Here is a 25,909-nt window from a genome sequence, read left to right as displayed (position 1 = left end):
CTATTCACATATAGGCTCAGAATATCAGGGTTGGAAGAGACCTCAGGAGGTCATCTAGTCCAACCCCCTGCTCAAAGCAGGACCAATCCCCAACTAAATCATCCCAGCTAGGACTTTGTCAGCCTGACCTTAAAAACCTCTAAGGAAGGGGATTCCACCACCTCCCTAGGTAGTAACGCCTTCCAGTGTTTCACCACCCTCCTAGTGAAAAAGTTATTCCTAATATTCAACCTAAACCTCCCCCAAGGCAACTTGAGACCGTTACTCCTTGTCCTGTCATCAGCTACCACTGAGAACAGTCTAGAGCCATCCTCTTTGGAACCCCCTTTCAGGTGGTTGAAAGCAGCTATCAAATCCCCCCTCATTCTTCTCTTCCACAGACTAAACAATCCCAGTTCCCTCAGCCTCTCCTCATAAGTCATGTGTTCCAGTCCTCTAATAATTTTTGCTGCCCTCCGCTGGACTCTTTCCAATTTTTCCGCATCCTTCTTGTGGGTGGGGGGAATGACCAAAACTGGACGCAATACTCCAGGTGTGGCCTCATCAATGCTGAATAGAGGGGAATGATCACATCCCTCGATCTGCTGGCAATGCTCCTACTAATACAGCCTAATATACTATATATATATATATATATATATATATATATATATATATATATATATATATACATATATATATATATATATATATATATATATATATATATATATATTATACTGTTTGTTAGCCTTCTTGGCAACAAGGGCACACTGTTGACTCCTATCCAGCTTCTTGTCCACCGTAACCCCTAGGTCCTTTTCTGCAGAACTGCTGCCGAGCCATTCGGTCCCTAGTCTGTAGCGGTGCATGGGATTCTTCCGTCCTAAGTGCAGGACTCTGCACTTGTCCTTGTTGAACCTCATCAGATTTCTTTTGGCCCAATCCTCTAATTTGTCTAGGTCCCTCTGTATCCTATCCCTGCCCTCCAGCATATCTACCTCTCCTCCCAGTTTAGTGTCATCTGCAAACTTGCTGAGGATGCAATCCACGCCATCCTCCAGATCATTAATGAAGATATTGAATCATTAGGTCTGTTTTAGTCTTTCAGGAACCAATAGTTAGATCCATCACATGGGGTATGTCTATGCTGCACGCTCCCTTTGGCACTGTGTACATCTACACTGCAGCTGCTCCTCCATCTGAAGAGCCATTGCAATTTCAAGCCCTTGTAGATCGAATGGTGCGGACTTACAGCTTCCCTCTGTTTCTCTCGGCGAAGCGTCCCATCAGTCTAAGTTCAAGTTCAATGGTAAAAGTCTTTCTATTCTGGATGGTTAGTGGCAACCAGCAAATGCTGTGTGGGCTGACCCAGCCTCATGTCAGTCACTCGCAAAGAAAGCTGGTCAATGATGTTGGTTTCCCTGTGAGGGTTTGTAAGGAGTTCCTGCTCACCCTCCTCAAAGCGGATAGTAATGGCAGCAGCAACATGCAGAACAAGAGAGAGCCCTTCGCACTCGGTGACTTCTGATGAGGGTGGTAGAAGAATGGATGCATTGGGAAGGAAGTTATTCAGCCTCGCTTCATATGAAACTGGCAAACTACCAAGCAGTCGTGTCTCGTTACCATTTCCTTTTTGGGGAAAAAAGTCTTGGCCAGGTCTTTGCCGGAGGATTGACAGAGACAGGTGAATGTGTTAATACAGGAGGGCAGTGTGTAGCAGAGCATGGGCTAAGAGCTTCACTCGATGTTTGTGACTCAGTGGCAAGATCAGTTGCATCTTCAGTTGCTCTTCGCAGACAGAGACAATACCTAAGATAGAAAATCCCCCAGGTGAAGGAGATGGACTTTTTAGTGACAAAACTAATGACGTTTTAGGAAAGATAAAGGATACAAGATCAACAGCAAAATCATTAGGTCTGTTTTAGTCTTTCAGGAACCAACTTTTAGATACATCACAAACTACACCCAAAGATGACAAGGATACCAACAACAACAAACCCTACAACTTCTCAGCAGCAACAGAGAAAGTCTTTAAACTATTCATGGCATCGAGTCATTCTGCAATTTCCTCTTCTCTAAGAAATCTGAGAAGTGAGGATTGAGATCTGCCAACCAGTCAATGATACAACTGTACTTCCCCTTTTTGAATGTGAGCTTTCTCACGTCCTCCATGCATGGGTCGGACAATAGTGGGCTTTAGAAATTACAGAAAAAGGTTTTACTATTCAATTCAGAGCCCTCCCTCTATCCAGCATCATCCCTCCCCACCTTTCTCTCCTCAAGGACTCCTCCCGTGAGACTATGATAAGAATAAAGAACGAGGAGTGCTTGCGGAACCTTAGAGATTAACAAATTTATGTGGGCATAAGCTTTCGTGGGCTAAAACCCACTTCATCAGATGAATGAAGTGGAAAATACAGTAGGAAGATATATAGATAGATGAAAGCTACTATTTCACATTTGGGGACGATTTATATCTTCAAGTCAGCAGCACTGCTATGGGTACCCGCATGGCCCCACAGTATGCCAACATTTTTATGGCTGACTTAGAACAACGCTTCCTCAGCTCTCATCCCCTAATGCCCCTACTCTACTTGCGCTATATTGATGACATCTTCATCATCTGAACCCACGGAAAAGAAGCCCTTGAGGAATTGCACCAGGATTTCAACAATTTCCATCCCACCATCAACCTCAGCCTGAACCAGTCCACACAAGAGATCCACTTCCTGGACACTATAGTTCTAATAAGCGATGGTCACATAAACACCACCCTATACCGGAAACCTACTGACAGCCATACTTATCTACGTGCCTCCAGCTTCCATCCAGACCACATCACATGATCCATTGTTTACAGCCAAGCTCTAAGATACAACCACATTTGCTCCAATCCCTCAGACAGAGACAAACACCTGCAGGATCTCTATCAACTACAATACCCACCTGCCGAAGTGAAGAAACAGATGGACAGAGCCAGAAGAGTACCCAGAAGTCACCTACTACAGGACAGGCCCAACAAAGAAAATAACAGAACGCCACTAGCCGTCACCTTCAACCCCCAACTAAAACCTCTCCAACGCATCATCAAGGATCTACAACCTATCCTGAAGGATGACCCAACACTCTCACAAATCTTGGGAGACAGGCCAGTCCTTGCTTACAGACAGCTCCCCAACCTGAAGCAAATACTCACCGGCAACCACATACCACACAACAGAACCACTAACCCAGGAACTATCCTTCCAACAAAGCCCGTTGCCAACTCTGTCCACATATCTATTCAGGGGACACCATCACAGGGCCAAATCACATCAGCCACACTATCAGAGGCTCGTTCACCTGCACATCTACCAATGTGATATATGCCCGTCTGCCATGTACATTGGCCAAACCGTACAGTCTCTATGCAAAAGACTAAATAGACACAAATCAGACGTCAAGAATTATAACATTCAAAAACCAGTTGGGAAACACTTCAACCTCCCTGGACACTCAATTGCAGACCTAAAAATCGCAATTCTTCAACCAAAAAACTTCAAAAACAGACTCCAATGAGAAACTGCAGAACTGGAATTAATTTGCAAACTGGACACCATCAAATTAGGCCTGAATAAAGACAAAGAGAGGGAAGAGCATCTTCGCAAGCAGGCTGGCTAACCTAGTGAGGAGGGCTTTAAACTAGGTTCACCGGGGGAGGGAGACCAAAGCCCTGAGGTAAGTGGGGAAGTGGGATACTGGGAGGAAGCACGATCAGGAGTGCGCGAGAGAGGAGGGCTCCTGCCTCATACTGAGAAAGAGGGACGATCAGCGAGTTATCTCAAGTGCCTATACACAAATGCAAAAAGCCTGGGAAACAAGCAGGGAGAACTGGAAGTCCTGGCACAGTCAAGGAATTATGATGTGATTGGAGTAACAGAGACTTGGTGGGTTAACTCCCATGACTGGAGTACTGTCATGGGTGGATATAAACTGTTCAGGAAGGACAGGCAGAGCAGAAAAGGTGGGGGAGTTGCACTGTATGTAAGGGAGCAGTATGACTGCTCAGAGCTCCGGTATGAACCTGCAGAAAAACCTGAGAGTCTCTGGATTAAGTTTAGAAGTGTGAGTAACACGGGTGATGTCGTGGTGGGAGTCTGCTATAGACCACCGGACAAGGGGGATGAGGTGGACGAGGCTTTCTTCCGGCAACTCATGGAAGTTACTAGATCGCAGGCCTTGGTTCTCATGGGAGACTTCAATCACCCTGATATCTGCTGGGAGAGCAATACAGTGGTGCACAGACAATCCAGGAAGTTTTTGGAAAGTGTTGGGGACAATTTCCTGATGGCAAGTGCTGGAGGAACCAGCTAGGGGCAGAGCTCTTCTTGACCTGCTGCTCACAAACCAGGAAGAATTAGGGGAAGCAAAAGTGGATGGGAACCTGGGAGGCAGTGACCATGCGATGGTCGAGTTCAGGATCCTGATACAGGAAAGAAAGGAGAGCAGCAGAATACCCTGGACTTCAGAAAAGCAGACTTTGACTCCCTCAGGGAACTGATGGGCAGGATCCCCTGGGAGAATAACATGAGGGGGAAAGGAGTCCAGGAGAGCTGGCTGTATTTTAAAGAATCCTTATTGAGATTACAGGGACAAACCATCCCGATGTGTAGAAAGAATAGTAAATATGGCAGGCAGCCAGAATGGCTTAACAGTGAAATCCTTGCTGATCTTAAACACAAAAAAGAAGCTTACAAGAAGTGGAAGATTGGACAAATGACCAGATATGAGTATAAAAATATTGCTCGGGGATTCAGGAGTGAAATCAGGAAGGCCAAATCACACCTGGAGTTGCAGCTAGCAAGAGATGCTAAGAGTAACAAGAAGGGTTTCTTCAGGTATATTAGCAACAAGAAGAAAGTCAAGGAAAGTGTGGGCCCCTTACTGAATGAGGGAGGCAACCTAGTGGCAGAGGATGTGGAAAAAGCTAATGTACTCAATGCTTTTTTTGCCTGTGTCTTCACGAACAAGGTCAGCTCCCAGACTACTGCACTGGGCAGCACAGCATGGGAAGCAGGTGACCAGCCCTCTGTGGAGAAAGAAGTGGTTCGGGACTATTTAGAAAAGCTGGACGAGCACAAGTCCATGGGGCCGGATGCACTGCATCCGAGAGTGCTAAAGGAGTTGGCAGATGTGATTGCAGAGCCATTGGCCATTGTCTTTGAAAACTCATGGCGATCCGGGGAAGTCCCGGAAGATTGGAAAAAGGCTAAAGTAGTGCCCATCTTTCAAAAAGGGAAGAAGGAGGATCCTGGGAACTACAGGCCAGTCAGCCTCACCTCAGTCCCTGGAAAAATCATGGAGCAGGTCCTCAAGGAATCAATTCTGAAGCACTTAGACGAGAGGAAAGTGATCCGGAACAGTCAGCATGGATTCACCAAGGGAAGGTCATGCCTGACTAATCTAATTGCCTTCTATGATGAGATAACTCGTTCTGTGGATGAGGGGAAAGTAGTGGACGTGTTGTTCCTTGAATTTAGCAAAGCTTTTGACACAGTCTCCCACAGTATTCTTGCCAGCAAGTTAAAGAAGTATGGGCTGGATGAATGGACTATAAGGTGGATAGAAAGTTGGCTAGATTGTCGGGCTCGACGGGTAGTGATCAATGGCTCCATGTCTAGTTGGCAGCTGGTATCAAGTGGAGTGCTCCAAGGGTCGGTCCTGGGGCCGGTTTTGTTCAATATCTTCATTAATGATCTGGAGGATGGTGTGGATTGCACCCTCAGCAAGTTTGCAGATGACACTAAACTGGGAGGAGAGGTAGATATGCTGGAGGGTGGGGATAGGATACAGAGGGCCCTAGACAAATTAGAGGACTGGGCCAAAAGAAATCTGATGAGGTTCAACAAGGGCAAGTGCAGAGTCCTGCACTTAGGATGGAAGAATCCCATGCACTGCTACAGAATAGGGACCGAATGGCTCGGCAGCAGCTCTGCAGAAAAGGACCTAGGGGTTACAGTGGACGAGAAGCTGGATATGAGTCAACAGCGTGCCCTTGTTGCCAGGAAGGCCAATGGCATTTTGGGATGTATAAATAGGGGCATTGCCAGCAGATCGAAGGACGTGATCGTTCCCCTCTATTCGACATTGGTGAGGCCTCATCTGGAGTACTGTGTCCTGTTTTGGGCCCCACACTACAAGAAGGATGTGGAAAAATTGGAAAGCATCCAGCGGAGGGCAACAAAAATGATTAGGGGACTGGAACACATGACTTATGAGGAGAGACTGAGGGAACTGGGATTGTTTAGTCTGCAGAAGGGAAGAATGAGGGGGGATTTGATAGCTGCTTTCAACTATCTGAAAGGGGGTTCCAAAGAGAATGGATCTAGACTGTTCTCAGTGGTAGCAGATGACAGAACAAGGAGTAATGGTCTCAAGTTGCAGTGGGGGAGGTTTAGGTTGGATATTAGGAAAAACTTTTTTACTAGGAGGGTGGTGAAGCACTGGAATGCGTTACCTAGGGAGGTGGTGGAATTTCCTTCCTTAGATATTTTTAAGGTCAGGCTTGACAAAGCCCTGGCTGGGATGATTTAGTTGGGGATTGGTCCTGCTTTGAGCAGGGGGTTGGACTAGATGCCCTCCTGAGGTCCCTTCCAACCCTGATATTTTATGATTCTGTGAGTGAATGGGTCATTACGCAAACTAAAAACTATTTCCCCCCCTACTGTTACTCTCATCTTCTTGTCAACTGTATGAAATGGGCCATCCTGATTACCACTATAAAAGTGATTTTCCCTCCTGCTGATAATAGCTCACTTTAATTGATTTGTCTCCTTAGAGTTGGTAAGGCAACCCCCATCTTTTCATGTTCTCTGTGTGTGTGTGTGTATATATATATATATCTTCCTACTGTATTTTCCGCTCCATGCATCTGATGAGGTGGGTTTTAGTCCACGAAAGCTTATGCCCAGATAAATTTGTTAGTCTCTAAGGTGTCACAAGTACTCCTTGTTCTTTTTGCTGATACAGACTAACATGGCTACCACTCTGAAACGTATGATAAGAGTGGAAATTCAGTCCCTTCTTGAAGTGTAGGGGCAATAGAGGAGGTTCGCAGATAGTACGAGAATCGGGTTTTATTCAAGATGTTTCCCTATACTGAAGAAGGGTGGAGAACTCCATCAGATATTGGACCTAAGGAAGCTTAATGCATGCATCAGAAAGTTCCATTTCTGATGGTAATCCTGGCATCTCTCATCCCCTCACTTTCAAGTCAAGGTTGGTTTGCAGCCCTTGATCTAAAAGACATGTGTTTTCATCGTGTGAGGAGACCAAAACGTTGCAAATACCTGCAGTTTGCCATTGGACAAGGTCACTTCCAATACCAGGTTCTACCCTTTGGGCTTTCAGTGGTGCCTAGAGTCTTAACAAGATGCTTGTCCGTGGTAGTGGCTTTTCTAAGACATCAGGGAGTTTTTGTTTACCTGCTTTTGAGCAATTGGCTTCTGAAGACACCAGCCAAGGAAGTTTTGTAAGGGATGTCTGCTATAGGCCTGTTTCACAATGTAAGTCTGTTAATAACTGTGAACAAGTTTCAGAGTAGCAGCCATGTTAGTCTGTATCTGCAAAAAGAACAGGAGGACTTGTGGTACCTTAGAGACTAACCAATTTATTTGAGCATAAGCTTTCGTGAGCTACAGCTCACTTCATTGGATGCCTAGAATGGAACATATAGTAAGATAGATAGATACATACATACGGATAAGTTGGAAGTTGCCATGCAAACTGTGAGAGGCTAATTAGTTAAGATGAGCTATTATCAGCAGGAGAAAAAAACTTTTGTAGTGATAATCAAGCTGGCCCATTTAGACAGTTGACAAGAAGGTGCGAGGATACTTAACATGGGGATATAGATTCAATATGTGTAATGACTGAGCCACTCCCAGTCTCTATTCAAACCCAAGTTAATGGTATCTAGTTTGCATATTAATTCAAGCTCAGCAGTTTCTCCTTGGAGTCTGTTTTTGAAGCTTTTCTGTTGCAAAATTGCTACCCTTAAATCTGTTACTGAGGGGACAGAGAGGTTGAAGTGTTCTCCTACCGGTTTTTGAATGTTATGACTCCTGATGTCAGATTTGTGTCCATTTATTCTTTTGCGTAGAGACTGTCCAGTTTGGCCAATGTACATGGCAGAGGGGCATTGCTGGCGCATGATGGCATATATCACATTGGTAGATGTGCAGGTGAACGAGCCCCTGATGGCATGGCTAATGTGATTAGGTCCTATGATGGCGTCACTTGAATAAATATGTGGACAGAGTTGACATCAGGCTTTGTTGCAAGGATAGGTTCCTGGGTTAGTGGCTCTGTTGTGTGGTGTGTGGTTGCTGGTGAGTATTTGCTTCAGGTTGGGGGCTGTCTATAAGCGAGGACTGGTCTGTCTCCCAAGATCTGTGAGAGTGAGGGGTCATTTTTCAGGATAGGTTGTAGATCCTTGATAATGCGTTGGAGGGGTTTTAGTTGGGGGCTGAAGGTGACGGCTAGTGGCGTTCTGTTATTTTCTTTGTTAGGCCTGTCCTGTAGTAGGTGACTTCTGGGTACTCTTCTCGCTCTGTCAATCTGTTTCTTCACTTCCGCAGGTGGGTATTGTAGTTGTAAGAATGCTTGATAGAGATCCTGTAGGTGTTTGTCTCTGTCTGAGGGGTTGGAGCAAATGCGGTTGTATCGCAGAGCTTGGCTGCAGACGATGGGTCGTGTGGTGTGTCCTGGATGGAAGCTGGAGGCATGTAGGTAGGAATAGCGGTCAGTAGGTTTCCTGGACACTACTGTGCTAATAAGCGATGGTCACATAAACACCACCCTATACCTGTGCATCCGATGAAGTGGGCTGTAGCCCACGAAAGCTTATGCTCTAATAAATTTGTTAGTCTCTAAGGTGCCACAGCTACTCCTGTTCTTTTTGTGAACAAGTCTCTTCCATCACCTGTTCAGAGCATTCCTTTCATAGGCCCGACCCTCCTCGAGCGAGCAGAGCTCTCCTGCCCAGAGGCAGGTTTTAGAATATCCAGACTGCAGTACCAGCATTTGACCAGAAACCTGTCCCGAAGGTGGTTATTTATCTGAAATTGCTGGTTCCTTGATATCAGAAACGTAGGTCACCCCCATGCCGGGCTCAGAATGGGGCCACCGCAGAATGGGGGGGTCCTAGAATTACAGCCCAACCAAGGACTGCACGTTCAGAAGAATTTGTATTCCATAAGTATTCTGAGGTCTGTGCTGCGGGGGGCCCGGACAGAAAACACCCTCCAGAGGGACAGCTGTGGGTGCCCCCTTGCCGGCATTGAGGGTCGCTTGCAATGCACCCCCAAGATCTGGTATGATGGAAGTGTCACTGATTTTAATGAACTCTGGAAATATCCACCTCTACCCCAATATAACGCTGTCCTCGGGAGCCAAAAAATCTTACTGCGTGGTAGGTGAGACCGCGTTATAGCGAACTGGCTTTGATCCACTGGAGCGCACAGCCCCGCCCCCCCGGAGCGCTGCTTTACCGCGTTCTATCCGAATTCGTGTTACGTTGGGCCGCGTTATATCAAGGTAGAGGTGTACCTAGATTCTGCCCCATCGACTGGGTACCAATGGAAGCAGCAGCTGAAATCAGCTGGCAAGTGCCCAGGGGAAATGAGAAGGTGCCCCCCTCCCTCCTCCTCTGGGGTCTCAGTACTGCAGAGGCCGGGGACGGAGCTGAGGGGCAGGGAGCGACCACGTCCATTCTGTAATCTTGCCCGTGGGGAGGAGGCGCGGGGGTGCAGGAGCACTGTGGTGGTGCTCCGGGAAGGTTCCAGCGTCTGGCCTGTGCAGGCCGAGCAGCGGGAGCGTGCAGACGATGTGGAGAACGCCAGTTACGAGTCAGTAACCTCCATCTTATCACCGTTAGTGACTGCGTCTTCAAATCTGCGTTGACCTCTGGCACGGCCCTGCTGTAACTCCTGCTCCCGTTTATTGCCACACTGGGGCAGAGTTCCAATTTTGAAGGGTTTCTCTTGGCTCAAATAGCCTCTCAGCCCTGCCATTAGCTGTGGCCATGTGCTCCGTGCCGGGTCCCCGTTCGGTCAGCAGGGCGCCTGTCTGTGGAGCCTTTGCTGCTGGGTTTTTGTAGCATCCGCGGCACCACGAAGGACTGTACTTCCTCTGCTTTTAATGGTAGGGCCCTTCTAGAAAGGAGCATTTCGCTAACGCTGTGTGACTGTCACTGTGGTGCTTCCCTCTCCCCAGCACACCGAGCCTAATTAGATTGTGGTCACTGTTGCTTAGTGGCTCAGCTCCTCTCACTTCTTGAATTGGCTCCTGTGTGCTACTTAAGACAAAGTCAAGAATGGCCACACTGGGTCAGACCAGTGATCCATCTAGCCCCGTATCCGGTCTGCCAACAGTGGCTGGTACAAAGAACATAACATAAGAACGTCCATAAAGGGTCAGATCAAAGGTCCATCTAGCCCAGTCTCCTGTCTACCGACAGTGGCCAATGCCAGGTGCCCCAGAGGGAATGAACAGAACAGGGAATCATCAAGTGACCCATCCCCTGTCACCCATTCCCAGCATCTGGCAGACAGAGGCGAGGGACACCATCCCTGCCCATCCTGGCTCATAGCCATTGATGGATCTATCCTCCATGAACTTATCTAGTTCTTTTTTGAACCCTGTTATAGTCTTGGCCTTCACAACATCCTCTGGCAAGGGGTTCCACAGATTGTACATTGTGGGAAGAAATACTGCCTTCTGTTTGTTTTAAACCTGCTGCCTGTTCATTTCATTGGGTGATCCCTGGTTCTTATGTTGTTTACCCTGTTATATAACACTTCCCTGTTCACTTTCCCCACACCAGTCATGATTTTATAGACCTCTAGCATATCCCCCCTTAGCCGTCTCTTTTCCAAGGTGAACAGTCCCGGTCTTATTAATCTCTCCTCATACAGCAGCTGTTCCCCACCCCTCATCATTTTTGTTGCCCTTTTCTGAACCTTTTTCAATTCCAATAGATCTTTTCTGAGATGGGGCGACCAGAACTGCACGCAGGGTTCAGGGTGTGGGTGTGCCATTGATTTATATATAGGCAATATGATATTTTCTCTCCTTTTTTTCCCCTAATGATTCCCAATATTCGGTTAGCTTTTTCGACTGCCACTGCACGTTGAGTGGATGTTTTCAGAGAACTATCCACAATGACTCCAAGATCTTTCTTGACTGGTAACAGCTAATTTAGACCCCATCATTTTATATGTAGAGTTGGGATTATGTTTTCCAATGTGCATTATTTTGCATTTATCAACATTAAATTTCATCTGCCATTTTGTTGCCCAGTCACCCAGTTTTAAGAGACCCTTTTGTAGCTCTTCGCAGTCTGCCTGGGACTTAACTATTTTGAGCAATTTTGTATCATCTGCAAATTTTGCCACCTCACTGTTTACCCCTTTTTCCAGATCATTTATGAGTATGTTGAATAGGCCTGGTCCCAATACAGACCCCCGAGGGACACCACTATTTAGCTCTCTCCGTTCTGAAAACTGACCATTTATTCCTCCCCTTTGTTTCCTATCTTTTAACCAGTTACCAATCCATGAGAGCACCTTCCCTCTTATCCCATGACAGCTTCCTTTGCTTAAGACCCTTTGGTGAGGGACCTTGTCAAAGGCTTTCTGAAAGTCCAAGTACACTATATCCACTGGATCCTCCTTGTCCACATGCTTGTTGACACCCTCAGAGACTAGTAATAGATTGGTGAGGCATGAATTCCTTTTTCAAAAGCTGTGTTGACTCTTCCCCAACAAATCATGTTCATCTGTGTGTCTGATGATTTAGTTTTTTCACTATAGTTTCAACTAGTTTGCCTGGCGCTGAGGTTAGGCTTACCGACCTGTAATTGCCAAGGTCACCTCTGGTTCGCCTTTCCTTGTAGGCACTAGAACTTTCTGTTCCACGAAGCAATCAGTGAAAGTGTTTAGAAATTGTTTCTCTGCACTTTGTGCTTTTGCCCAGTTTATCAGAGGGGCTAAGTGCTGAGTCTGGACCAGCCTCGCTCCTTGCCTGAGCCTGCAGGACAATGTGGGGCTGGCGGCAGGTCCTGGGATGCTCTTTTCGGGGGGTGAGAGTCCCAGCTTTCTCACCGTCTGCTTTTCCTACCCGACAGGTAAGGGCAGCCTCACGGAGAAGGGGGAGGTGACTGCAGCAGCTGTTTGCGCCAGCTGCACAGTGCCGGCCCGGGGGCACAGGACGCTGGAAGTGGCCCTGGCCTGGGACATGCCGCGCATTCACTTTGGCTCAAAGGAGAAGCTGCATCTCAGGTAAGTGGCCAGATCCCCTGTGTGCTTCCAGGCACAGCTGCCACCCACCAGACGGAGCTGTGTGTGCCGTGTGCCCAGCCTTCTCCCGCCGTCACGCAATGTGGACCCGTCACCAACTCCAGTGCGTGCATCTTGCATGGTCACCGTGCCCCTGGGATGCTGCCCAGCTTCCCCCTTATCCCCGCAGCACATGCCCTGCCCATCCCACTTCCCTGCACCCCAGCCTGGTCCTGGGCCGCAGGGACAAAGCTTACCTAGCCCCAGCTGGTCCCATCACGGAGGAGCCGTGCCTGCTGGGGCATGGGGTCTGCATGGGCCGCCCCAGCCAGGGCAGACTCCTGAGTGGTGCATGTGCCCTGGGCAGAGTCTGCCCAGCAGGCTCAGGGGGTCTCTCAGGGCACCTTTGCCTGCATTGCCCATTGTTTAACCTCCGAGACTCGGTCAGACCCTGTTCGGGCTGGGCCAAGACAAGAGGATTCTCCATTGCTCGGAGTCTTTATATCAAGGCTGGGCCCTGCTCTGGCTCAGCCGAGCACTGGGCCTGGTGCAAGGGCTGCTGGATGGGGTCTGCAGCCGGTGTCTGCAGGAGCTCAGACTGGATGGTGACACGGGTCCCTTCTGGCTTCCTGGCTGCTTGTAATGGCGCACTACCCGTCTGGGTGCCCCAGCCTTGGGAGACCTCGTCCTAGCCCCCCTAGGCGAAGCCAGCTGCAGCCGCTGCTCCTTTCCCACCCGCGCCCAGCGCTCAGGGAGAGCTGGGAGTCCTGCCGGGAAGCGGCAGGTGGGGGTGGCTGTGTCTGGGTCAGCGGCAGTGTGTCAGGGTGACAGCCTGCGCCCAGCCTGGGGAGTTGCAGGTTCCTGATGTTGTTGATTTCCCGTTCTGCAGGGTGCTAGAGCCGTTCACGTTTCTGTACGGCACTGCCGGCACACGGGGCACCCTGAGGGAGGGTGGAAGGGAAAGCACCGGCAGGGCCCCTGCCCCTCCCTGCAGTGCCAGGGCCGTGCTGAGAACAGGCCCTGTCGGTCCCTGGCCTGAAGCGCTGTGCTGGCCGGGGCGGGTGTCCCTGCCCTGCGGGGGACCGTGCTCTCCCGCGCAGACAGGGCCGGACAGGCGGCACCTGGCTGCCTCCTGCAGACCTGCACCCAGTAACGTCTCTCCCGCAGGCGGTACACGCGCTATTTCGGCAGCGCAGGGGACGCGTGCCCTGCCCTCTCCCACTACGCGCTCACGCACTGTGAGCAGTGGGAGGAGAAGATCGAGAGCTGGCAGAGGCCCATCTTGGAGAGCAGGTAGAGTGGTTGCCTGGCTGGTAGCTGGGGCCATCTCCAGTGGGGGAGCCCCCTGGCCAGGCCACAGACAAAGGGTTGGGCAGAATTGACAGGCTGCTGCGGTCACCGGGGTCTGCAGAGTTGGTTTGGGGCAGGTTTGGCCTCCTGCCAGCCGCAGAGTGGCTCGTTGGAGACTCACTGCATCCCCCCAGGTGGCTGGTCCTGCTGCACCCGGCTCCTGAAGCGTGCGAGGGCGAGTGTGCCGCTCCTGCGTGTACAATGGGGTGGGTGTCTTGCTGTGTGCTCCCCCATGCAGGGGGGCCTCTGGGGGTCTCCTGTCAGAGCCTGCCACCCGGTGGGTGAGCCCCGTGCTCATGTGAGGGCAGGTACTGGGCCCCGGGGCCGGTCCTCTCCTCGCCGGTTCCCTTAGCCCAGAGCCGTGGTGCAGAGCTCCGTGCGGGGTGTCTCCTTCACGCCTTGCTCCCCTGGCTCTCCGGGGGAAAGGGGAGGCTGCGCACATGCGGGCCCAAGGAGCTTGCTGTTGCTGGCTGAGCCAGCCCAGGCCGGCGCTGAGCACCGGGAAGGACCCAGGAGCCGGAGCTCCCACCCGGCCTGAGAGGCCGGTCGCTCCTCAGCTGTGAGTGGTCCCCTCAGGGCAGCTGCTGGGGCGGGCTGGAGCCTGCGTCCCCCTCGGCCTTCTGCCCCCTCCCCAGCAGGTGTGTCTGAGTACGCTGCCCCCCAGCTCTGTGTCCCAAGGAGGGCAGGTGGGGGGCCCTTCCCGGGGTCTGAGGAAGGTGGGGTGGGTTATAGGGCTCCTGGCCCATGAGGCCGGGCTGTGGCTCCGTGAAGCGGGATCCACAGAGGCGACGTATTCGCTCTCCCATCTGTCCCTCTCGCCCACAGCCACCTGCCCCCCTGGTACAAGTCGGCTCTCTTCAACGAGCTCTACTTCCTGGCGGACGGCGGGACCCTGTGGCTGGAGCTGCCCCCGGAGGCCTGCGCGGAGGACGTGCAGGGCCCCGCGGGGGCCGGGCTGTCCCAGCTCTTCCCTGTCCTGCGGGAGTACGGAAGGTTTGCTTACTTGGAAGGTAAAGTGCAGGGCTGAGAGCCGCAGGGCGAGGGTCCCACTCACCCCCCCGACTGAGCCCAGGGCAAGGGGCATGTCACCCTCTGGGGCGGCCTCGCTGACCCACTTCCCTCAGGGCGGGGGGAGGGAGCAGCCTGCCCCCCCATGGAGTCCATTGGGGGCTGCACCCCCTCGCCCAGGGCATGGGCAATGCCTCGCCGCTAACAGCCCCCAGGAAGGGCAAATTCCCTGCTGGGCACAGGGCTCCTCCCGGCTCCAGTGCTGGGGACAGGGCCCATCCCCCTCCTCCCCCGCTCCCCGTGTTGTGTGGAGGGGTGGGGACCTCTGGTGCCCCTACGGCCCCCCGGCAGGATCTGCCCCCCTCACTGTCTGTGCTGGGCTTCCAGGTCAGGAGTACCGGATGTACAACACCTACGACGTTCACTTCTACGCCTCCTTCGCCCTCGCCATGCTGTGGCCCAAGCTGGAGATCAGCCTGCAGTACGACATCGGTGAGCACGCAGCGGGCCCGGCCCCCTGCCCAGCCCGGCCCCCTCAGTGGGTTCACAGGCCCCCAGCCAAATGCTCTGGAGCTACTCCCCACGAAGCCAGGCAGGACTCTGGGGAAGTCTCCTCTCTGGGAGCAGCCTGTCTGCAGGACACACAGCTCACCCGGCTTCCACCTTCCTGGGTCTGACCTCGGAGCATTCAGCCTCCTCTGCCCCTCCGTGCGCTTCCCACAGCGAGTCCGCCCAGGCGGGGTCCTGGGGGGGCCAGAGGGTCCTGCCCCCAACTCCGCAGTCAGACGTGACTCTCAGCCAGCCAGTAAAACAGAAGGTTTATTAGACGACAGGAACATGGTCTAACACAGAGCTTGAAGGTGCAGAGAACAGGACCTTTCAGCCGGGTCCATTTTGGGGGCAGTGAGCCAGACAACCACGTCTGCACTTCACTGCATGTCTCCAGCCAGCCCCAAACTGAAACTCCCTCCAGCCCCTCCTCCTCTGGGCTTTGTCCCTTTCCCGGGTCAGGAGGGCACCGGATTCCTTTGTTCTCCAACCCTTTAGCTCTCACCTTGCAGGGGGGAAGGGCCCAGGCCATCAGGTGCCAGGAGACAGAGTGTCAGCCATTTATATACACCTGGCCCTTTGCTCTGCAACAATTACACCCCCTTATCCCACCCCCTAGAGACTTAAGAAATGCATAGGGGAAACTGAGGCACCCCTACAGTATTCAGAAGAAGCATTAAGAACAGTCCCGCTTCATCACAGTTCATGGGCCCCTGGCTAAGCCCACTGCCCCGCCCGGGCCCCTTGTTTGGGCTCACCGATCCCTATCCTGGCTCCCCGCCACACCCAGGCCCCTTGATAGGCTGTGCCCAGCCCTCGCCCCGCCCGGGCCCCTCATCGGGCTCAATAGCCCCCCACCCCAGCCCCTCAGTGGGTTCACCAGCCCCCTGCCCCACCCCCCATCTGGCCCAGGGCACCAGCAAACTGGCACACACCCCGCCCCCCCAAGGCAGGGAGGGAGCCGTCTGTGACCGTGCTGCTCCGGCCGGGGAATCCTGTCTGGGCACTGGGGGTGGTTTCCGCCTCTTTGCTGCACCCGAGCAGGGCAGGGATCAAGTGTGGCCCCGGGGCCCTCAGCAGCGGCCGTCTGAGCTCACTGCTCCTGCCCAGGCCGGGGGCCGTCACCCATTCTGACCCGAGACTGGGAACAGCCGGGTGGTTTTCCAGGCACAAGCACCCCACACCTGGCACCAGGGCGAGTGGTCTCTGCAGGGGTAACGGGTGCTCACCCCACTGGCCGGGGAGACCTTGGCATGGCTGGGGCCTGCCAGCTTCCTGAGGGTCTGTGTCCCCCAGCTGCCGCTGTGCTGAACGAGGACACGCAGCCCAGGCTGTACCTGATGAATGGGCAGACGGCCCAGGTGAAGCTGAGGAACGTGGTGCCCCACGACATCGGGGAGCCTGGTAAGGTCTCGCCCTGGCATGTGGCTGGGGCCAGGGCTGGGCTGTGCCGGGCAGCCCATTCTCCAGCTCAGTTATAAATGCCCCACACACTGAATTCATCCAGCTCCCTAGCCGGGCACAGCCCCATTGGGAACGTGTCCTCAGATGCAGCCAAACTGTCCCTTGGTGTGCCCGGGGGGAGGAGGGGCGGGAGGGGGTGGGGCAGGGAGGCCACCACCAGGAGCGCCCCCCCATTGCCGCTAGGTTGGGGGGAAATGCTGTGGAGGTGGGTGTGCAGTGCAGTTACAGAGATGGGGACACATTCCCAGGAGGGCTCACTGGTGGCAGGGAAGAGGCACAGTGCAGTTACAGGAGGGGTCACTGCTGGCATGGAGGGCGCAGTGCAGGTACGGGAGGGCTCACTGCCGGCGTGGGGGGGGCGCAGTGCAGTTACAGGAGGGCTCACTGCCGGCGTGGGGGGGGCGCAGTGCAGTTACAGGAGGGCTCACTGCCGGCGTGGGGGGGGGCGCAGTGCAGTTACAGGAGGGCTCACTGCCGGCGTGGGGGGGGCGCAGTGCAGTTACAGGAGGGGTCACTGCTGGCATGGAGGGCGCAGTGCAGTTACAGGAGGGCTCACTGCCGGCGTGGGGGGGGCGCAGTGCAGTTACAGGAGGGCTCACTGCCGGCGTGGGGGGCGCAGTGCAGTTACAGGAGGGCTCACTGCTGGCATGGAGGGCGCAGTGCAGGTACGGGAGGGCTCACTGCGGGTGTGTGGGGGGCGCAGAGCCGTTACAGGCGGGCTCACTGCGGGTGTGTGGGGGGCGTAGTGCCGTTACAGGCGGGCTCACTGCGGGTGTGTGGGGGGCGCAGAGCCGTTACAGGCGGGCTCACTGCGGGTGTGGGGGGGGCGCAGAGCCGTTACAGACGGGCTCACTGCGGGTGTGTGGGGGGCGCAGTGCCGTTACAGGCGGGCTCACTGCGGGTGTGTGGGGGGCGTAGTGCCGTTACAGGCGGGCTCACTGCGGGTGTGTGGGGGGCGCAGAGCCGTTACAGGCGGGCTCACTGCGGGTGTGGGGGGGGCGCAGTGAAGTTACAGGAGGGCTCACTGCGGGTGTGGGGGGGGCGCAGTGCAGTTACAGGAGGGCTCACTGCGGGTGTGGGGGGGGCGCAGAGCCGTTACAGGCGGGCTCACTGCGGGTGTGTGGGGGGGCGCAGAGCCGTTACAGGCGGGCTCACTGCGGGGGTGTGGGGGGGGCGCAGAGCCGTTACAGGCGGGCTCACTGCGGGTGTGGGGGGGGCGCAGTGAAGTTACAGGAGGGCTCACTGCGGGTGTGGGGGGGGGCGCAGTGCAGTTACAGGAGGGCTCACTGCTGGCATGGAGGGCGCAGTGCAGGTACGGGAGGGCTCACTGCCGGCGTGGGGGGCGCAGAGCCGTTACAGGCGGGCTCACTGCGGGTGTGTGGGGGGCGCAGAGCCGTTACAGGCGGGCTCACTGCGGGTGTGTGGGGGGCGTAGTGCCGTTACAGGCGGGCTCACTGCGGGTGTGTGGGGGGCGCAGTGCCGTTACAGGCGGGCTCACTGCGGGTGTGGGGGGGGCGTAGTGCCGTTACAGGCGGGCTCACTGCGGGTGTGTGGGGGGCGCAGAGCCGTTACAGGCGGGCTCACTGCGGGTGTGTGGGGGGCGCAGAGCCGTTACAGGCGGGCTCACTGCGGGTGTGTGGGGGGCTCAGTGCAGTTACAGGAGGGCTCACTGCGGGTGTGTGGGGGGCGCAGAGCCGTTACAGACGGACTCACTGCGGGTGTGTGGGGGGCTCAGTGCAGTTACAGGAGGGCTCACTGCGGGTGTGGGGGGCACAGTGCAGTTACAGGAGGGCTCACTGCTGGCATGGAGGGCGCAGTGCAGGTACGGGAGGGCTCACTGCGGGTGTGTGGGGGGCGCAGTGCCGTTACAGGCGGGCTCACTGCGGGTGTGTGGGGGGCGCAGAGCCGTTACAGGAGGGCTCACTGCGGGTGTGTGGGGGGCGCAGTGCCGTTACAGGCGGGCTCACTGCGGGTGTGTGGGGGGCGCAGAGCCGTTACAGACGGGCTCACTGCGGGTGTGTGGGGGGCGCAGAGCCGTTACAGGCGGGCTCACTGCGGGTGTGTGGGGGGGCGCAGAGCCGTTACAGGCGGGCTCACTGCGGGTGTGTGGGGGGGCGCAGAGCCGTTACAGGCGGGCTCACTGCGGGTGTGGGGGGGGGCGCAGTGAAGTTACGGGAGGGCTCACTGCGGGTGTGTGGGGGGCTCAGTGCAGTTACGGGAGGGCTCACTGCGGGCGTGGGGGAGGCGCAGTGCAGGTACGGGAGGGCTCACTGCGTGTGTGGGGGGGTGCAGTGCAGGTACGGGAGGGCTCACTGCGGGCGTGGGGGGGGTGCAGTGCAGGTACGGGAGGGCTCACTGCGGGCGTGGGGGGGGGCGCAGTGCCGTTACAGGTGGGCTCACTGCCAGCGTGGGGGGCGCAGAGCCGTTACAGGCGGGCTCACTGCGGGCGTGGGGGGCGCAGTGCCGTTACAGGCGGGCTCACTGCGGGCATGGGGTTCGCAGTGCCGTTACAGGCGGGCTCACTGCGGGCGTGGGGTTCGCAGTGCCGTTACAGGCGGGCTCACTGCGGGTGTGGGGGGGCGCAGTGCCATTACAGGCGGGCTCACTGCGGGTGTGGGGGGGCGCAGTGCCGTTACAGGCGGGCTCACTGCGGGTGTGGGGGGGCGCAGTGCCGTTACAGGCGGGCTCACTGCGGGCGTGGGGGGGCGCAGTGCCGTTACGGGAGGGCTCACTGCGGGCGTGGGGGAGGCGCAGTGCAGGTACGGGAGGGCTCACTGCGGGCGTGGGGGGGGCGCAGTGCAGGTACGGGAGGGCTCACTGCGGGCGTGGGGTTCGCAGTGCCGTTACAGGCGGGCTCACTGCGGGTGTGGGGGGGCGCAGTGCCGTTACAGGCGGGCTCACTGCGGGCGTGGGGTTCGCAGTGCCGTTACGGGGGGGCGGGGCTGCCCCCCGGGCGGGGCTGCTGAGAGCCGGTCTCTCCCTGCTCAGAGGACGAGCCGTGGCAGCGGGTCAACGCCTACCTGATCCACGACACGGCCGGCTGGAAGGACCTGAACCTGAAGTTCGTGCTGCAGGTCTACCGCGACTTCTCCCTGACCCAGGACGCTGCCTACCTGCGGGACATGTGGCCCGTCTGCCAGGTACAGCCAGAGCTTCCCGCTGGGGCTGCGGCGGGGGGAGAGCGCGGGGCCCTGCGGCCGGGGAGAGGGGAGCAGCGCCCGGCACAGGGCTGTGTCCTGGGGGCAGCGGGGCCACGGTCTCGGTCTCTCTCCCACAGGCTGTGATGGACGCGGAGCTGAAATTCGACACGGACAACGACGGGCTGATAGAAAACTCGGGCTTTGCTGACCAGACCTATGACGCCTGGGTGGCGACTGGGGCCAGGTGAGGGGGCGGGGGGCGGCTCGGGGCCAAGAGGGGGAGAGGGGCAGGGGCGGGGGGCGGCTCGGGGCCAGGAGGGGGAGAGTGGTGGGGGTGAGGGGGGGCAGCTCGGGGCCAGGAGGGGGAGAGTGGTGGAGGTGAGGGGGGGCAGCTCGGGGCCAGGAGGGGGAGAGTGGTGGAGGTGAGGGGGGGCAGAGGGCGGCTCGGGGCCAGGAGGGGGAGAGTGGTGGAGGTGAGGGGGGGGCGGGGGGCGGCTCGGGGCCCGGAGGGGGAGAGTGGTGGAGGTGAGGGGGGGCGGGGGGCGGCTCGGGGCCAGGAGGGGGAGAGTGGTGGAGGTGAGGGGGGGGGGGGGGGCGGCTCGGGGCCAGGAGGGGGAGAGTGGTGGAGGTGAGGGGGGGCGGGGGGCGGCTCGGGCCAGGAGGGGGAGAGTGGTGGAGGTGAGGGGGGGGCGGGGGGCGGCTCGGGGCCAGGAGGGGGAGAGTGGTGGAGGTGAGGGGGGGCGGGGGGCGGCTCGGGGCCAGGAGGGGGAGAGTGGTGGAGGTGAGGGGGGGCGGGGGGCGGCTCGGGGCCAAGAGGGGGAGAGGGGCAGGGGCGGGGGGCAGCTCGGGGCCAGGAGTGGGAGAGTGGTGGAGGTGAGGGGGGGGCGGGGGGCGGCTCGGGGCCAGGAGGGGGAGAGTGGTGGAGGTGAGGGGGGGCAGGGGGCAGCTCGGGGCCAGGAGGGGGAGAGTGGTGGAGGTGAGGGGGGGCAGGGGGCGGCTTGGGGCCAGGAGGGGGAGAGTGGTGGAGGTGAGGGGGGGCAGGGGGCGGCTCGGGGCCAGGAGTGGGAGAGTGGTGGAGGTGAGGGGGGGGCAGGGGGCGGCTCGGGGCCAGGAGGGGGAGAGTGGTGGAGGTGAGGGGGGGCGGGGGGCGGCTCGGGGCCAGGAGGGGGAGAGTGGTGGAGGTGAGGGGGGGGCGGGGGGCGGCTCGGGGCCAGGAGGGGGAGAGTGGTGGAGGTGAGGGGGGGCGGGGGGCGGCTCGGGGCCAGGAGGGGGAGAGTGGTGGAGGTGAGGGGGGGCAGGGGCGGGGGGCAGCTCGGGGCCAGGAGTGGGAGAGTGGTGGAGGTGAGGGGGGGCAGGGGGCGGCTCGGGGCCAGGAGGGGGAGAGTGGTGGAGGTGAGGGGGGGCAGGGGGCAGCTCGGGGCCAGGAGTGGGAGAGTGGTGGAGGTGAGGGGGGGCAGGGTGGGGGCAGGGGGCAGCTCGGGGCCAGGAGTGGGAGAGTGGCAGAGGCGAGGGGGCAGGGGCAGGGCCGGGGAGTTGGTGGCTGCTGAGTTCTGATGCAGCGCGGGGCTGGGCTGGGGTCGCCCGGCGTTTTCAGCACTGTTGGAGCACGTGACGGCTCCTGGAGAGCTGCACCAGGGCGAGCGGCTCCCTTCGGGGGCTGGCTCCATCTGCACCCGCCGTGCCAGGCTCCCCGGGGCCCCGAGGGCAGCACTTTGCCCGAACCACGGCCCAGGACAGCCTGGGTGTGCCCGGGCAGGTGCCTACCCCAGGGCACGTGGTGTCACTCAGCGCCAGGGGAGTCATGGCCGGTACTGCCCGGAGCGGCCGATCGGGGCCCGGGGCGTTTGTGCCGAGTGGCTGCTGCTGACTTCGCAACGAACCCGTGAAAATACGGCCAGCAAGAGCTGGCTGGTGACTGGAAGACAGCGAGTGCAGCGACTCTGCCCCCCTGCTGACAGCCCGGCCTCTCTGCGAGTCTCTCTTCTGGCCATGCCGGCTGGGGGTGTCGCTGGTCGGTGGCCGCTCCAGAGCCCCGCTTTGCCAGCTGAGGCAGCCCTGGCTTGCGTCCCCTCCCGCCTTTGCTCACTGGGTGACCAGGGTTAGCCGGCTACCTGCCCGGCGCGGTGCTCAGTGCGGAGCGCAAGCCCCGGCGTTTCCGGGGGTGTGGCGGGGGTGCCCGCTGGGGTCTCTGTGCCTGGCAGCACGGGGCTGCTGCTGCTCCAGCTCCCATGGGGCTGAAAGGACAGGTCAGGGGGCTGCACTCTCGGGGCTGCACCGCCCCCCCAGGTAGGGGTGGGGCCGAGGGCTGTGAGTCTCAGAGGCCGGCGAGGGAGCACACCCCCAGTGCGGGATGGGGGCGAGGGCTGTGAGGCTCGGGGACGGCAGGGTGGATGGGAAGTGCAGCCCCCGTCTCTGTCTAGGGCCCTGGAATGTGCCCGTCATGGTGGCGCCGGGGCTGTGAGGCCGGCATGGCGGCAGCGGCTCGTGCCCAAACCCGTCTCCTTTGCTTTGCAGCGCGTACTGCGGCAGCCTGTGGCTGGCCGCCGTCTGCGTGATGTGCAAGGTGGCGGGGATCGTGGGTGACGACGAGGTCCTGCAGAAATACAGCGCCATCCGACAGAAGGGCGCAGAGGCGTTTGAGCGGCTGCTGTGGAACGGTGCGTATGGGCAGGCTGCCTGGGCTCCAGCTGGCCCCACGAGGGGTGCTGCGCTGACCCACCCTCAGCCCGGGGTGCAGGCTCCTGCTCCGGGACACTGGCTGTCTGCCTCGGGCAGCGAGCGACTCCCGCCCGTGGGGCGCCGTGCGGTGTGAGAGGAGGAGCTGCCGGTGTCAGGGGCGGGGGTGTGACTGTCTCGCTGACTCGCTCGTCCCCACTGCAGGGAAATACTATAACTACGACAGCAGCGGGGGCCCCTTCTCCAGCACCGTCATGTCCGACCAGTGTGCCGGGCAGTGGTTCCTCCGGGCCAGCGGCCTGGACCACGGCGAGTTCCAGGTGAGAGGAGGTTTGTCGCCACCCAGGGTGGGGGTGGTAGGTTGGGAAGGCAAATCTACAGATGGCACAAGGATTAGGGGAGTGGCAAGTGATGAGGACGGGGCAGCCATACAGAGCAGTCTGGATGGCGCGGGAAGCTGGGCCCATTCAAACACAATGGGACAAATGCAAAGTCGAACTGTCATGCTGTCTGGGGGACTTAGGAGCGTGGGCACCTTACTCAGGGCAGAGTGCCAGAAATAGGGCATAAAACCTCAGACTGGCTGTGAGCACTGTCCTTAGATTTCACCAGCCAAGAAACAAGTGCAAAGCCCTGAGGCCCTGAAGCCAAATCAAGGAGACATAGAACCACAGGGACTTTGAGAGATCTCTAGTCCAGTCCCCTGCACTCATGGCAGGACTAAGTATTGTCTAGACCATCCCTGACAGGTGTGTGTCCAGCCTGCTCTTAAAAATCCCCAATGACGGAGATGCCACCACCTCCCTGGGCAATTTATTCCAAAGCTTAACCACTCTCACTGTTAGAAAGTTTTTGCTAATGTCCAACCTAAACCGCCCTTGCTGCAATTTAAGCCCATTGCTTCTTGTCCTGTCCTCAGAGGTTAAGAAGAACACTTTCTCTCCCTCCTCCTTGTAACAGCCTTTTATGTGCTTGAAAACTGTTATCATGTCCCCTCTCAGTCTTCTCTTCTCCAGACTAAACAAACCCAAGTTTTTCAATCTTCCCTCATGGGTCACGTTTTCTACACATTTAATCATTTTTGTTGCTCTTCTCTGGATTCTCTCCAGTTTGTCCACATCTTTCCTGAAATGTGGTGCCCAGAACTGGACACAAGACTCCAGTTGAGACCTAATCAGCACAGAGTAAAGCAGAAGAATAACTTCTCGTGTCTTGCTTACAACACTCCTGCTAAGACGTCCCAGAATGAGGTTTGCTTTTCTTGCAACAGTCTTACACTGTTGACTCATATTTAGCTTGTGGTCCACTCTGACCCCCAGATCCCTTTCCGCAATACTCCTTCCTAGGCAGTCATTTCCCATTCTGTGTGTGTGCAACTGAGTGTTTCTTCCTAAGTGGCATACTTTGCATTTGTCCTTATTGCATTTCATCCTATTTACTTCAGACCGTTTCTCCAGTTTGTCCAGATCATTTTGAATTTTAATCCTATCCTCCAAAGCACTTGCAACCCCTCCCAGCTGGGTATTGTCTGCAGACTTTATAAGTGTACTCTGTATGCCATTATCTAAAGCACTAATGACGATATTGAACAGAACTGGACCCAGAACTGATCACTGCGGGACCCCACTCGTTATGTCCTTTCAGCATGACTGTGAACCACTGATAACTACACTCTGGGAATGGTTTTCCAACCAATTTTGCACCCACCTTATAGCAGCTCCATCTAGGTTGCATTTCCTTAGTTTGTTTATGAGAAGGTCATGCGAGACAGTATCAAAAGCTTTAGTAAAGTCAAGATATACCACGTGTACCGCTTCCCCACATCCACAAGGCTTGTTACCCTGTCAAAGAAAGCTCTCGGGTTGGTTTGACACGATTTGTTCTTGAGAAATTCATGCTGACTGTTACTTATCACCTTATTATCTTCTAGATGTTTGCGAATTGATTGCTTAATTATTTGCTCCATTTATCTTTCTGGGTATAGAAGTTAAGCTGATTGGTCTGTAATTCCCTGGATTGTCCTTATTTCCCTTTTTAGAGATGGGCACTATATTTGCCCTTTTCCAGTCTTCTGGAATCTCTCCCGTCTTCTATGACTTCTCAAAGATAATTGCTAATGGCTCAGATATCTCCTCAGTCAGTTCCTTGAGTATTCTAGGATGCATTTCATCAGGCCCTGGTGACTTGAAGACAGAAGAACATAAGAACGGCCGTACTGGGTCAGACCAAAGGTCCATCTAGCCCAGTATCCTGTCTACCGACAGTGGCCAATGCCAGGTGCCCCAGAGGGAGTGAACCAGCAGGTTGAGGAACATGATCATTCCCCTCTATTCAACATTGGTGAGGCCTCATCTGGAGTACTGTGTCCAGTTTTGGGCCCCACACTACAAGAAGGATGTGGAAAAACTGGAAAGCGTCCAGCTGAGGGTAACAAAAATTATTAGGGGACTGGAACACGTGACTTATGGGGAGAGGCTGAGGGAACTGGGATTGTTTAGTCTGCAGAAGAGAAGAATGAGGGGGGATTTGATAGCTGCTTTCAACTCCCTGAAAGGGGGTTCCAAAGAGGATGGATCTAGACTGTTCTCAGTGGTGGCAGATGACAGAACGAGGAGTAATGGTCTCAAGTTGCAGTGGGGGAGGTTTAGGTTGGATATTAGGAAAAACTTTTTCACTAGGAGGGTGGTGAAGCACTGGAATGGGTTCCCTAGGGAGGTGGTGGAATCTCCTTCCTTAGAAGTTTTTAAGGTCAGGCTTGACAAAGCTCTGGCTGAGATGATTTAGTTGGGGTTGATCCTGCTTTGAGCAGGGGGTTGGAGTAGATGACCTCCTGAGTTCCCTTCCAACCCCGATATTCTATGATTCTGTGATCTCTCTCCTGCCATCCTGTAGTGTGTGGTTGCTCGAGAGTATTTGCTTCAGTACTCCTGTTCTTTTTGTGGATACAGACTAACACGGCTGTTACTCTGAAAATCACACACCACACAACAAAAACACTAACCCAGGAAGCTATCCTTGCAACAAAGCCTGATGCCAATTCTGTCCACATATTTATTCAAGTGACACCATCATAGGACCTAATCACAACAGCCATGCCATCAGGGGCTCGTTCACCTGCACATCTACCAATGTGATGTATGCCATCCTGTGCCAGCAATGCCCCTCTGCCATGTACATTGGCCAAACCGGACAGTCTCTACACAAACAAATAAATGGACACAAATCTGACTTCAGGAATCAGAACATTCAAAAACCGGTAGGAGAACACTTCAACCTCTCTGGCCCCTCAGTAAAAGACTTAAGGGTGGCAATTTTGCAACAGAAAAGCTTCAAAAACAGACTCCAAGGAGAAACTGCTGAGCTTGAATTAATATGCAAACTAGATACCATGAACCTGGGTTTGAATAGAGACTGGGAGTGGCT

The 25,909-nt window shown here is 56.0% G+C and overlaps 1 protein-coding gene across 1 annotated transcript in view; it reads left to right on the top strand.

Annotated features, from left to right (window-relative positions):
• Nucleotides 1–25,909, top strand: part of GBA2 (glucosylceramidase beta 2) — a 69,105-nt gene that overhangs the window by 35,440 nt on the left and 7,756 nt on the right. The window contains exons 7-15 of the mRNA XM_037901891.2: nucleotides 12,149–12,302; nucleotides 13,467–13,592; nucleotides 14,475–14,659; nucleotides 15,045–15,149; nucleotides 16,503–16,610; nucleotides 19,659–19,810; nucleotides 19,948–20,054; nucleotides 22,325–22,467; nucleotides 22,691–22,806. Coding sequence (XP_037757819.1) covers nucleotides 12,149–12,302; nucleotides 13,467–13,592; nucleotides 14,475–14,659; nucleotides 15,045–15,149; nucleotides 16,503–16,610; nucleotides 19,659–19,810; nucleotides 19,948–20,054; nucleotides 22,325–22,467; nucleotides 22,691–22,806 — 1,196 coding nt within the window. The remainder of the gene's footprint in view (nucleotides 1–12,148; nucleotides 12,303–13,466; nucleotides 13,593–14,474; nucleotides 14,660–15,044; nucleotides 15,150–16,502; nucleotides 16,611–19,658; nucleotides 19,811–19,947; nucleotides 20,055–22,324; nucleotides 22,468–22,690; nucleotides 22,807–25,909) is intronic.

Source organism: Chelonia mydas, chromosome 5 (genome assembly GCF_015237465.2).
Source record: "Chelonia mydas isolate rCheMyd1 chromosome 5, rCheMyd1.pri.v2, whole genome shotgun sequence".
Lineage (NCBI taxonomy): Eukaryota > Metazoa > Chordata > Testudines > Cheloniidae > Chelonia > Chelonia mydas.
The sequence above is the reverse complement of the archived record's forward strand: the minus strand, read 5'-3'. Positions and strand labels throughout refer to the sequence as shown.